Source organism: Antennarius striatus, chromosome 19 (assembly GCF_040054535.1).
Source record: "Antennarius striatus isolate MH-2024 chromosome 19, ASM4005453v1, whole genome shotgun sequence".
Lineage (NCBI taxonomy): Eukaryota > Metazoa > Chordata > Actinopteri > Lophiiformes > Antennariidae > Antennarius > Antennarius striatus.
Genome location: NC_090794.1, coordinates 7,187,284 through 7,200,514, shown reverse-complemented (window position 1 = coordinate 7,200,514; position 13,231 = coordinate 7,187,284). Strand labels below are relative to the sequence as shown.

At 40.0% G+C, this 13,231-nt stretch overlaps 2 protein-coding genes across 2 annotated transcripts; both read right to left on the bottom strand.

Annotated features, from left to right (window-relative positions):
- Positions 1–940: 940 nt before the first annotated feature.
- Positions 941–3,410, bottom strand: LOC137613433 (alpha-1-antitrypsin homolog). Its single transcript, XM_068342651.1, has 5 exons — positions 3,351–3,410; positions 2,470–3,148; positions 1,947–2,217; positions 1,606–1,753; positions 941–1,479 (listed from the first exon to the last, which is right to left on the bottom strand). Exons 2-5 carry the CDS (start codon positions 3,137–3,139, stop codon positions 1,288–1,290), a joined length of 1,281 nt encoding a protein of 426 aa, XP_068198752.1. The 5' UTR covers positions 3,140–3,148; positions 3,351–3,410; the 3' UTR covers positions 941–1,287.
- Positions 3,411–5,855: 2,445 nt separating this feature from the next.
- On the bottom strand, positions 5,856–11,553 carry LOC137613717 (alpha-1-antiproteinase 2-like). Its single transcript, XM_068343126.1, has 4 exons — positions 10,678–11,553; positions 8,668–8,941; positions 6,519–6,663; positions 5,856–6,352 (listed from the first exon to the last, which is right to left on the bottom strand). The coding sequence occupies exons 1-4, from the start codon at positions 11,471–11,473 to the stop codon at positions 6,167–6,169; spliced, it is 1,401 nt and encodes a 466-aa protein (XP_068199227.1). The 5' UTR covers positions 11,474–11,553; the 3' UTR covers positions 5,856–6,166.
- Between the last annotated feature and the right edge of the window lie 1,678 nt (positions 11,554–13,231).

Genomic DNA, 13,231 nt, shown 5'->3' with positions numbered 1-13,231 from the left:
GAATAAACAAACTACAGTGGCTCATCTGTCACTGTAGCCAGTCACTGCTTAGCCAAGGCTAACCTCTCCTGCTTGGCTTGTCTGATCCATGCCACAAGTTTTTGTGTAATCAGGATATTTGTTAAAAAATGCTTCATTCTTCTAATAAGTTTAATCAAAATCCGTGAAATGGGTTGTCGATAAATATGAAAGGTGTCTCTTTTTTTGTTTATTTAGGTAATTATTCTGATGATGAATGGGAGTTAATACAGTCCTTCACCTTGTTCGTAGCCAAAGTGAATTTAAAAAACTCAATGTCACGCTAAAAATTAAGGTTGTTCATTATGTAAAATGGAAAATAATGATTACTTGCTCATAGAAAAACTCATTTTGTGCTGAAAGTATTTACCATAACCTCTATAATACCACATAATAGAAATACATAAATATCAATAGCCCTTTAAGAGTTACACAGATGAATTGATGGACAATGATGACATGGATGAATGATGGTGGCATAACAAAAATGACATCTTATTTTACTCAATGGAGTTTTAGTACAGTCCACACCAAATGCCTGTAAATTGTGGTTTATGGCCATAATCTTCAAACAGCCTTTGAATTCATTCCGTTGGGCTAAAATCAGCTGCTATTCATCCATTGAGCGTTTATGAGGGAGTCCTAAATCAATGCTAGTGACTGGAGCTAATGGGTTAAAATTATATAAATAAAAAATATTATTAGTTTACATTTGGTATTGATTATATGTTAGAAGTGAAATTGTAATAACAAAATTATGTTTCTTTTTTTCTCACAAGGATGCACATTTTCCACATGAAACGCAAGTATTCCACTGATGAATGCTTTTTGGCTGTTAAGGATTTATGACTGATTGCATCCTGATTGCATCAGAAAAACTAAAACAACATAAAATATAAAATGAAACATAAAATAGCAGTGGTTTCTTCCAAATGTTTATTTCACTTCATTTCAACAGCAGTAGTACAATAACAGAGTGACTTAAATTGTCTGCTGATGCTTTGTATTGCATACAATATATACAGTTGTATTTTGACTTTAAGACACCTATCCAGTTTCAGATTACACACGGTATAATGACAGATTGTGAAATGTATAATCTCTCACGTATGTTACTTATTGATAGACCTGTGTACATTATCATCAAAATATTCTAAATGTCACTGTGATCCTCACAGAGCTCCCTGATGATGAGGTTTGTTCAAAAGCGGCTAAAACTTACTACAGCATGAGAAAGTATGAAATGTAACATCCATCTCCATCATGTCTTTACATGGGTTTGGGGTTGCTTATCTTGCCCATGAAAAGGATGCTCCTTGTAGTGTCCTCCAGGATGAAGGTCAAGAAGGGCCTGTTGATTTTCATGGTTTCGGGCATACTCATAGGCATTACCTCAACGGTGGTGACGGCTGCTGCCTTTGTTCCTGCTTCAAATACGCTCAGCACAGCCTGGTGGGACACCTGTGGAGGAATCAGAAGTAATCAGTGTCAAGCTAGTAAAGTGACTATGCAATATCTGCTCCGGTGAATGTTTGTCAGTGTGGATATTTCATTGTCTTGGTAGGACAGCATTTTTGCCTCACCCACCTTTGAGACTTTAAGTTTAACCTCTTCAGATATGCCAGAGAAATCAGCATTGTTTCCAAAAGCATCAGTTATTCCCATTTCTTTCAGGGAGATGTCCAGGGGGGCTTTAGCGCTGATGTGGAATTTTGGCATTGACAGCTCGACAGAACTGCAAAACAGAATATCAACAAGGTCTGAATCACCGGAAGACGAACTGTAGCTGTTTTATAGCTTGTTTATTCAACTTTACCTGCACTAAATGAGAATATTTTAATCAAAATGAACACCTTAACTGTTAGCTGATGACACATTTTACATCCATGAGAATGACGATATGACATAAAATTGAAGTCATGTCTTACTTAGTGTAGAGTGAGTCGTGCCAGTGGATGATGTGGGCCCTGTCGATGTATCCCTCGACCTCCTCCATCTTGCCTTCATCAGGCAGAACAATCATCATGGAGGTGTTGCTCTTATAGGGCAGCATGATGACCTTTGTGTGATTTTCAGCATCATGATAGAATTCATAGCGACCCATCCTCTCCATCATGTCAACCTCAACTGTGGTGGTTGTGTCCACCTGGAAGTTTTCTTTCTTTGTCCGTTTATTATCAAAGTGTTTCTTCCATTCTCCTGTATGGTGCCAAGGCAGGAAATCAATGCAGTTAACATGTGTCACAGAGGTGGATACTAAAACATTGTAATGAATTTTTTTGTGTTGCATTATGTCTTTAACATTTGTCCAATTTACCTACTTGTGCCATTACGATCCTTCATTACATTAAACTACACAAGAGAACATAAACTGAACTTGTATAGACGGTATTTCTAAATGTGTTCATCAATAGGCCTGCTATCTGCATACATAGTCTATACATGTCCTACCGTTGAAGGTGATATAGTTGATCAGCACCATGACCATGTCAGGGTCCAGGGCTTTCACTTGATCTTTGATCATGTTGTGTGTTTTGGTTGCAATGAATTGGTTGATCTCGCCTGCAGCCTCTTCGGGATTAGAGAAGTCAACATTGAGGAGCTTACCAGAGTAGCTGTTCTCAACATCTGTCACAAACTTTTGCAGAGGACTGAAGCCAGTCCGCACAGCAGCAGCATTGCCGAGAAAAAACTCTGGATTCTCATCTGACTGATGAAACATGTGAAAAAGATGCTGATATGCTTTGTTGATGTCTTCCTGGCTGTTATTCCCATAGCGCAAGGTGGAAAATAGCTGCTGATGGGTTTCTCCTTTGGCTCCTGTAGATAGCATGGACAGAGCGCTGGCAATGCCCAGTGGTGAGAAGAAGATGTTCTCTCCAGCCACTGTTCTGGCTGTCAGACTTCTGTAGAGGGCAAAAGCGAAGTCGGCATTGTGAGGGGCCAGCATGTGGCAGCTCATTTCTTCTCCATGGTTATGGCTGTGGTCATCACCGGATTGGTGGTGCTCAGTGTTGTGCTGGTGGTGCTGGTGGTCATTATCGTGTTTGCCATGGTGGTCTGCCCAGGCTACAGCCAGCAGCAGTGCTGCAAGTGTGCAACTAGCAATAATACCACGCATCTTTACAGCCTGTCCAAAGAAACCAAGGAAGATTAAATGGTTTCGGCCACAGTTGGTCATAATAGACTTAAATTTCAAGTATATAAAAATTTAAAAAAACATACTCATATGGTTTTTTTTCGAAACATGTCAACACAACTACATTATTACACACTCAAATCCACTATCTAACTTGAAAGAAATACTGAAATATTCCAAGTGTCATATTTACCTTTGATGCCCTCTTTGCTGCAGACAGTTTGCAAGAATTTTCCCCATTATATATCAAAGCGAGGACAGTCAGCTGACAGGTCAGTCAAAAATTAACCAAGACGAGCCCCCACTTTCTATTCTAAAATAACAGACTGTCTTATCACACCTGTCTTCAGTGAACTTTACACAACTAACTCGACACAGCCTGACTACAGATTAAGGTCCAATATAAAATTTCTCTGTCTAAATATATCTCTTTGTAACATTTTGCATTATATAAATTCATGCTGACATTAATCATCACATAATTAAACATTGAACAAAGTACTGAAATTCTGAATGCACGTTTAGTAAGTCATTTGGATACTACTTTCATAATCAGGCAAGAAAAGGAGCAATACAGAGATCTTAGCCAGAAAGACTTAGAATTTGCTTGTAACGCTCAAAGTCAAGACAAATTGAGGGATATGGAAAAACTCGCCCCCTCTATTCTGGAAGATAAATGAGAGACAGATACGTAGCTCCCGGTCCAAGGCCGATATGTCCTTCCTTTATTTGTTCTTGATATTAGGCTCCAAAATATAAAAACAAAATATGTCAGTGCTGTGTTCAATGATATCCCAAAACAGTAATACATTTCTCTCTGCTACTTTCCCACACTTTATCCTAATTTGCTCTTGTCAAATGTGTGGAATTTTCAGGTGAATAAAGCCCCCCATGCCCTCGCTGTCTGGTGCCGGATCATTTGTTGTCAGTTAGCTTTTTGGTTTGCTGTGAACCATCGCTGGTTTGACAAGGACACACCACATACTGGGCACAGAGACAGATACGGTGATGGATCCATGTTGAAAATTAAACAACTAGTGGCTGTCATCCTACTGTCTTGTCTTTGTCTTGATGCTGGCCGCTACTACCCTCGCTGCCAAGCTACCTCTGGATGAGGAAATTAATAGTTCTGATTTATCTATCCAAATCATAGTACTGTATATGTGCAGCAAATCTACTTTAGAGGAGTGGTAATAAATTGAACCTGCAGCAAAACCAAAAAGGCCATCATTGTTTGTGTTGTTTTTCTGTCCACAAATAAGATAGATAGATAGATAGATACTTTATTAATCCCGGAGGAAATTGCATATATCCACTGCTCAGGCATTACTTAACAAATAATACTGGCTACAAAATGACTACAAGACTTGAAAACATGACACAAACTGAGGTTGCATCAACACTTTCTGCAGGAATTTTGTTTTTGTCAGTTTCTACGACAATTGTAATGGTTTAGTTTCTACTATAGTCTGGAACCAGTTTAAAAAGTTTGCCTTTTCAGGCTACCCAATGAGCCATCATCATGGAAATGAACAGCTGAACCACAACCAAAGTTTAACATTATGAAACAAGAACCATTGTTGTGGTAACAGCCCCTATGGAGCCCCAGATGACAAATGCACCAACATGTACAGACAATTTGTCATTTGTGATATTTTCAGAAACAGAAGGAAGTTCTACCCACTGTCCTCTGTCCACATATGTGACCAAGAGCAAAAACTAGATTCAAGGTTGAAAACCAAAGTCTATACAGGTTTATCTCCCATTACTACTCATTTGTGTAACAAATCTTGCACAACTGTTTGCACTACTGTCTTTCCAGCTCCACCTCTAATATGACCTTCAATGGAAAAGAACTGCAAAGGACCACCCATGTTGCATTGGTAGAATTCTCCTAGAGCGCCCGAGCAGTTGTCATTACACACGACAGTGAGAGACAGTTACGTCTATTTATAGCGCCTGTACCATTTATTCATCACATGTACCCTTAAACCATCAGCAGCAGCGATACCACCGTCACCATTATTAAATGTCAGGATGATCAACGAGTCATACAGCATTCATATTTGAACAGAATAGCAGAAGTACTGCACAAACAAGAATGAAATGAATCATTTCACAGGGATCAAGTATGCATAATAAAGTGACTCACTCATAAACAATGCTATATACATTTTGTATAGTAAGATGTCCCTCAGCTTCATGTGTGATGTGCTGCCTCCTGCAGCTGGCACTAGAAGCCTGTAGTGTACAGTACACATGAGATCCACTCATGTTCACCACTCACTGGTGTATATTGATATAAATACCAGCTTATTTGTGCATGACAACAGTCAGTCTCAGCATGAAGTGTATCCTTTCCTTGATGATCCTACCTATTTCCTATTGGCTGACAAATCTTCAAGGAGCCAAGTGGACCAATCTTGATTAATGGGCTGACATGTGTTACCGTGATAGATCTGTTTTCCTATTCATCAAACCGTCCTCTATTCATCATCACCTCAATGAGCTAAATATTATAGCGACATCTCCACAACCTGAGATAAAAATAAGCTGCTGTCCAGGAACTGGTAAACTCTGTTGTGTTGGCAAATAAGCCAAGATGTTTTTCCAATAATTTTTTTTTTTAAAAGGACAGGAAGAGTGCTGTGGAGTGAAAAACAAAACACAAAAGAGAAAATGCTTTTATAATGGAAGAAAGGTGTTTTATGGGGTTTTTTTGCAAGAATAGCTGAGATTCAGTCACAGGGATAAATTACAGCCTTTTAAAAGTCGTTTCATCATTTGGTGAAAATGGAGAAATGAGCTATAAATCATCCTTTAATGTTCACGGAATTGGAGATAAAGCAAAACACATTCTGTAACTTTAGGGAAAATTGCTGGAAATGCATTCTTCCCCAGAATGATATGGTGTAAAATTGGGACAAAAAGCTGTTAAAAATAAAGCAAGTTAATGCAGTGTTATATCACAAAAGAAAAAAGGGAGGAAAAAAAGGCGAGTAGCAGTGCTCACTCTGTGGGATCGATAACTCTCCCAATGAGCAGAACAAGCCCCGTGAGATCATCATAGATTATGAGCATGAACGGCCTGTTAAAGGTGATTCTCGGTGGGACGGAGAAGTCCAGCATGATGTCGGTCCTCCCCACATCTTCTGACTTAGTTTCTTCCACCTCAAGCAGAACCTCATGTGGAGCCTGAGTGCCACAACACAGAAAAGAATAGAGATAGAAAGGATAAAGAGTGTGAATGTACACAATAGAAAAGAAAAGAGGAGGAAAACGTCAGTATGCCAAAGCCTGGTAGCTTCATGGTTTTCACTTTGACAAATAGGATAAGTATGTAATCGTGTTCTCTCTTAACCTTGACGAGTCTCAGCGTCTTCTGTGAAACTCCTGAGAAGTCAGCCGACTCTGAAAAAACGGTCGATACTCCAGAGTACCTCAGGAGGCTCTCTAAATTGTAGGATTTTCTTAGTTGGAACTTTGGGAAAAGGATTTCTGCCCGCCTGCGAAAACAACAATCAATGTGTGAATGGATTTACTCTAAAATTGTGTTGTTACAACAAGTGGAATCCGTTCTGCAGGCTTTTAGTCACTGATGTATAGGGAGCAGTAATTACTGCTGATTTAGAATCTACTCAGCATCATTCATCATGCAACCAAACAACAGAAAGAAACTGACTGCAGGGGACCAGAGAGAGGCTGCTGCTCTGTGTCATGCATGGATCAATATGCTATGTACTCAAGGATAAGCAAACATTAGTTTACATGCTAACCTTTGCCTTGTATGCATGTTATATCCTCCATGTATGTTCTACATGTTAAAACAGGGTCAGCTCTAGCACATTAAAAAAAACTTAGGCAACCTATACCGTATCTTATCTATCTTAAAATGCTGCCATTCTTTGTTTGTACAGGATATTAGATTTTTCTGTTTATTCACTATAGAGGTGAATTCATTTCTGATTAGAGTGACCATAGAATTCAAAAAAAGACATGGAAAAATGTTGGGAAAAAATATTCCAAAGACCATTCAGACAAATTGGAAACCAGGCAACAGCCTCTCCATCAAGTGTGAGAGAGAAAGCCTCTAAACAGCAGTGTACATAAGAAGATGGTTCATTTGGGTCAACAATAAGAGGAGTATGTTTTTTAGTCGGGTGAAAACATGTTCCCCTATGACTTTTTTACACACATTTGCCATGCTATGCCCTCTGGCATCTTTTTTGTTCAAAATATTGTAAACATGAAATGTTGTTTTTGTTATATTTAGAACAGGAAAAAAGGTCAGACTTTATTTTTTGGGTCAGCTGCACAAGAGAGAAGTTACAAGAGGAATCCCTAACAGTCTTAACTTAACAAAGTACATTTATTTGTGAGAATGTGTTGCGAGATCAAGAGAGAATTTTTTTTGCAAAAATCAATGTTGCAACTATTGTTATAATTAAGCACACAGACAGGGTTTATAAAAATGCTAGTGGCATGTATTTGCTTCCACATTGGACCTGATATTGTGAGTCAAAAGTGTGTGCATGTGTGTGTGTGTGGGGGGGGGGGTCCACTGCTCTTTGGACCTTACTGTGTTCTAAAAAAATGTTGATTTGTGATAATGTAAAGAGCTACTGCCATACCTGAAATGAGTATAATAGAATCATTAAACACAGAAAAGAAGCCTTGATATATCATTGTTATTATTATTATTATTATTATTATTATTATTATTATTATTATTATTATTATTATTATTATTATTATTACTATTATTATTTCATTGTATTTGAGGTTAAACAGGTCTAGTGCCTCTAGAAAAACCTGAAAATATTAAATGATTTGAGTACCAACCACTTTCATTTAAGCTGGGCATAGCAATGTAAAAAAAAAATTTTTTTCAGAAGCAGGATGTTTTTAAAAATGGCCGGTATACCTACAGTATACCGAGTTAAATAAGTTGTATGTGAGTCAGACTGTCTACATGGTTCTCTGCGCCTCATTTTCAAACTTTTTTAGAAATTCATTTCAGTGAGAAGTAACACCATATGCCTTGACAGCAGCTTTCTCCACTCTGCTTTAACAACATAAAACAGCTTAACCTCCCCCCAACACCCACTCCCACCCACTCTCTCCCTGTCGTCAGAGACATCACATCAGGTATTGTTCCTGCCTTCAAGAAGAGATTGAATAAACACCACAGTGTGAGATTGCAATCCTAAAACTCAAGGACTTCAAACATACACAAATCAGTTTCATATACAGTATATTCCCGAGCAGCTACGGATCAGTGATAGGCTCTCAGAAATGTATTCGTAAAGTCTGTATCTGTCAAACCAAAACCTAAAAAACAAAATCTGATGTATTTCAAAAGCTGATGCAAAACGACATAAGGTGCAATCATTTCTTACTCACTTGTCCAAGACTCTGTCGACAAAAAAAAAAAAGTCTGTTAGGAAACCATAAGAGTGAGATGTTTGCTCGACAAGGTTTGTTTTTCAGTAATGTGGTCTCCCACCTACCCAGGTTTCAGGTTACTGAGCCAAAAACTCATGCGGCTGTCGGAAAGGCAGTCCTCCATGGGCTGCAGCTCAGATTTGGGAAGCAGCAGCAGCGAGGCCAGGCGCTCCGTCTCGGCCAGCCCCAGCCGCACCACCGTGGCAGAGCAGTTGGTGTCGTATAGCATCATCACCTCGGAGGAGTCATCCTTAAACATCATCTCCACCTCCACGCTGGTTGTTGCATTCAACTTGAAGCGTCGTGGCACCGTCTGACGGCGCTCAAACGGTTGAGAACCTGACATGTGTGTTCAAAATGAATGGAATAGGTTAAATAAGAAATGTGAGGGGAAAACTGCATTGGCGAATAAAAATATCATCTGTTGTGTGAATTTGCTACCAACAACTGTGACTAGTGAGCAACCAATCTACATGCAAAACAATGACAGATGCTCAGTTTGCTGTGCAATTTATGGTTCACACATGTAGGATTGGAATTGTTTTTGTATTGAATTTAAACAGTTTTGTTATCATTCCTATTTTTCATAATTTGAAATAAACAGGGTTCTTTCTATGCCCACAAAAGGTTTGTTTCACTCACACTCTGAGTATTTTTTAACTGTGTATTAGTGAGCTTTTTCGAAATAATCCATCCAACCGACCGGTTTGGCATAAGAGCACACTGATTAAACTGTATGATTACTGCACAGGCGTGCTTTGGACTGGTCACCACAAAAGGCCACTCAACACTGTGGAGTTTTCTCACGTAACACAATGCCACAGATGTCCCACATTTCGAGAGAGTGCGCATTTGGCATGTTGGCTGCAGGAATGTCCACCAGATCTGTTGCCTGTGACGGAAAAACATTTAACTCCCATCAGTCATTTCTGATGTTATTTCACAGGATTTGGCTGCACATCCAACACGGACTCACAAGAGCAGTGTAACCACCCCGGCCTGGAATCCACGTCCATCTTCTTCACCTGCGTGATCCCCTGCTTCCCGAACAGCTGATGCAATATTTGATTTGGACGAAGATGGAATTTCTGCAACTCGAGGAAGCTGATCTGCATATTCGTCATCCTCACCGGGGCGTTGAACTAACTGCAGTTCATCATCATTACCAGCTTGAGTGAGCAAATGCTCACCTTCAATGGTGTCTGGCAATTTGAAGAAGTTTTTTTCGTCATGAATAAATCACAGATTATGCTGTACTGGCCAGATGGCAGACAGCATGTATGGCATTGTGTGGGAGAGGAGTTTCGCTGTCAGAGGGGAGCAGAGTGTCTCGGTGCAACGAGGTTATGGTTCAAGCTGGGAAGGTAATTTGAAGTTCCTGAAGCCTGTGTTTGTACCATTCCTTTGGTTTTCTGGAAGCTACCAGCATCATACCCCTTGGACATTCCACATACTCCACAGATACATCGCCCATGGAATGTGTTTGAGATGCTCTTGACCAACATGTCAACAGAGTGCTCAAGCTCCTGCAAATATCCAGTAACTTCACACAGTGACATGAAGAGGACTGGATAAACATTCAACAATACACAAGAGGGGATCCCTTGCTGGATACATGAAGCCACTTGACTGTCAGACCAGGTTCTTGAAAATGATATTAGAAAGGTATAATAGTTGTGAAATGAACATTCAGGGCAGAAAGGGGGACTTTTCTGCAGCCAGCAGGACAACATTTCTCTCAAATCATGCAAATCTGTGGCACTGGGTTGGTGATAAAACTGCACTGCAAAGCACACCTATGTCCAAAGCACACCTATGAAACAACATCCTCTGTTCGTGTCTCGATTTACCACATTTATCATGTGTATGGATTTGTTTGTCGTGAGGGCTAAAAAACACAGATTTTAAGAAATATTTGCTCAGACTTCAATACGTCTGTGGTCTGCAAAGAAAGTCTAAATCCCTTTACTTGAAAAATGGCTTGGAAAAACAGGTGTTTCTGATCAGTTAAGCCATAATTAATCTCCATGTTGGTTTGAAGTGTGACTCTCATTACCCAAACTACAAAAATCTACCTTTGAAATAGACATAATTGTTAAGTTCAAGTTTGTCAGAAGTTTGCAAGTCTTTCATCAATGTCTCCAGGCTGGTGTTGAAAAGGGAAGGTCCAGCGTGCCAGGTCTTGGACAGGAAGTTATCGTAGTCTAGAGTGGGTTTTCCTTCAACATGTAGGCTGCTCCACAGTCTTAACTGACCCCCAGCATGAGCCCCATCCTCATTCCTGCCATCATCTTGATCAGCTCTGTTCCCAGTTGCGTTCCCTTTATTTTCCACCTCTGCCGTAGCTCCACTCCAATCAGCTGTTCCTTCTCCATCATCAGACTTTGAACCCTGAATCCCACTTCCGTTCCCTCCCTCCTGGAGAGTGAGGCTATGCAGCAGGTTTGTAAGAGCAGATATGGTGGCCTCAAAGCTCTGTTCGGTAGAGTTGGCTGGGAGCCCCAGGGTCTCCAGGACCTGGCTCCGGCTCTCGGACCCAGTCACTCGGGACAACAGGGCCAGAGCTGATGCTAGGCCGAAGGGTGAGAACAAGATGTTGCGCTGCTGCTGCTGCTCTTGCCCCTGCTGGGCTCCGGGCTCAGCAGTGGTTCTGGTGGCAAGGTCATGATATGGTTCAAAGGCCAAGGCTGTGTTTAGGGCTGAAGTGTTGAGCTGCTGCCGCCAGATGAGCGCTTGTTGCTTTTGCAGAGGTTCGCTGATGTGTTTCTCAGGTTTTGGTAGAGTCGACTCATCCCCTGTGCAACCCGTTATCAAAACCAGCACTGTTAAACAACTGTACGTAACAGACATCTCCGCTCCTTCTCTCACCATCCCGGCTTAGCCTAATTCAGAGATACTGCTAGCTGGTCTCACAGAAGATCAGCCAAACTCCAGCTTTGGGAAAGTGTTGTTCTTGTGGCTTTGCACAGGGGTGGAGGTGGTGTTGAAAGTACATTGATTGCTGGGATGAGCTTTTGACCCTTGGGTTGAGCTCTAAGCACACAATAAAAGCATAGTTTCCAAGAATTTCAGTAGCAATGAATGTGACCATTTTTGTAAACAGTGAAAATAGTGTCTCTTTTACACATTCTGGTAAACATGGATTTAGAACCCTTATTCAATACATGTGTTCAATATACTACAAAACCTAATTTTATAGGGGAAGAACTACTTCTCCTTCATTAGTTATAGCTAATAGGCAAAGGCTGTTTTGAAAAAGACATCATTGTTGATGAGAATTACTATCTCTCAGTATATGAAATGAAAACAAACTCTACATTCTGACACAATGAAAGTCGATTAAACGTCAAAGAGCCCATTAAATATTATCAGCTTGATCTCCCCATGTCAATACAGAGTGTAATTAATGGCAGAAGTTATGGTATTCTCAGCAGACCATAGTAGACAGTCTTTTATAGGAGATGCTCGGTGCTGTGATGCTGCAGTGCCTCCAGGTGGTCGATAGTGTGAACTGAAATTTAAATGAGCGTTTCAACCTGGAATATAAATCAAACAACTGAGTGTTTGGGAATTCATTTCACAAGAACACCTAATAAATTTTGTCTAATAATTTGTTTATTGTAACACCAAGTAACAAAAAAGAAAGTGTAATGTGTGTTTATCTGCAACAACAGCCCAAATGTAAGTATTTCTGCTTGCAGCAAAAAGCAAACATAATCATTAGACGCCGCCTTGAGGGAAATTTAGTGACACAGATGGAATCGGCCGAGCCTTAAGTGTCCCTGTTTGGCTCATTCGTGGAAACTGAGCTAATAAGCATATCTTAATAAGAAGGCTGTGCTGCAGGGAACTTCATCTGAAGATGAAGCAGCAGGATCCACAGGACCCAGCGCATTGCCAGCTCAAATGAGTTTGTGACACAAGAGGCTGCTAAAGAGAATGAATCCGCCCTCTCTGTTGAAAAGGAGAAAAAAGAAGGAGTGTGTTAGATTCAGACTGAAGATCACATTTATTAGGGAGGAAGGGGAAGTCAGATTGAGCCAAAAACAGATCAGATTATGTCCAATGGTTTTTATAAAGGAACTGAGCATGTATTCACCTTCTATATATGTGGAGAGTAGCAAAAAAAACCAACAACAGTAAGAATGTATTAAATGCTTGTTTATGGATAGCCCAATTTTTATTAAAACTGTGTTTAAATTTTATCACAACGGACTCTTGTTAATAAAGACATGCATTGTGTCATGCCCCAGGCTCTAGTAATGCCACAGAGAATAAACAAGTTAGCAGGGAGTTAAATGAACAACCCATAGAGTCTGGTACAAATTCAACACATGAACTACCCTTTTTTTTTTTTAAAAAAAAGACAGTAATGTAGCGAGGCTGAGGGAAGTGAAGACAATTAAGGAACTAAAGATATAAATTCATGAATAAACTGACTACCTGAACAACGTATGGAGAGCACAAAGTACCTTAATTACTGATAAAGAGAGGGTAATTCAAGATTTACAGGGCAAAATTTTTCCAAATGGGGAAATATAACTAACAGATACTGGCTAAGGAAAAAAAACACTCAGTGAATATTGAATAAAGGTTCAAAGCCTGAGGAAATTGCAGACTCATTCATGG

What these genes read in the sequence shown, in the direction of transcription:
- LOC137613433 (XM_068342651.1), bottom strand. Translation starts at nt 3,139, where the DNA reads ATGCGTGGTATTATTGCTAGTTGCACACTTGCAGCACTGCTGCTGGCT. An exon ending in CAACTATATCACCTTCAACG is followed by an intron (nt 2,218 to 2,469) that starts GTAGGACATGTA and finishes GGCACCATACAG; the next exon opens with GAGAATGGAAGAAACACTTT. An exon ending in TTAAACTTAAAGTCTCAAAG is followed by an intron (nt 1,480 to 1,605) that starts GTGGGTGAGGCA and finishes ATTCCTCCACAG; the next exon opens with GTGTCCCACCAGGCTGTGCT.
- LOC137613717 (XM_068343126.1), bottom strand. Translation starts at nt 11,473, where the DNA reads ATGGTGAGAGAAGGAGCGGAGATGTCTGTTACGTACAGTTGTTTAACA. An exon ending in CTCAGTAACCTGAAACCTGG is followed by an intron (nt 6,664 to 8,667) that starts GTAGGTGGGAGA and finishes TTGTTTTCGCAG; the next exon opens with GCGGGCAGAAATCCTTTTCC. An exon ending in AGACGCTGAGACTCGTCAAG is followed by an intron (nt 6,353 to 6,518) that starts GTTAAGAGAGAA and finishes TGTGGCACTCAG; the next exon opens with GCTCCACATGAGGTTCTGCT.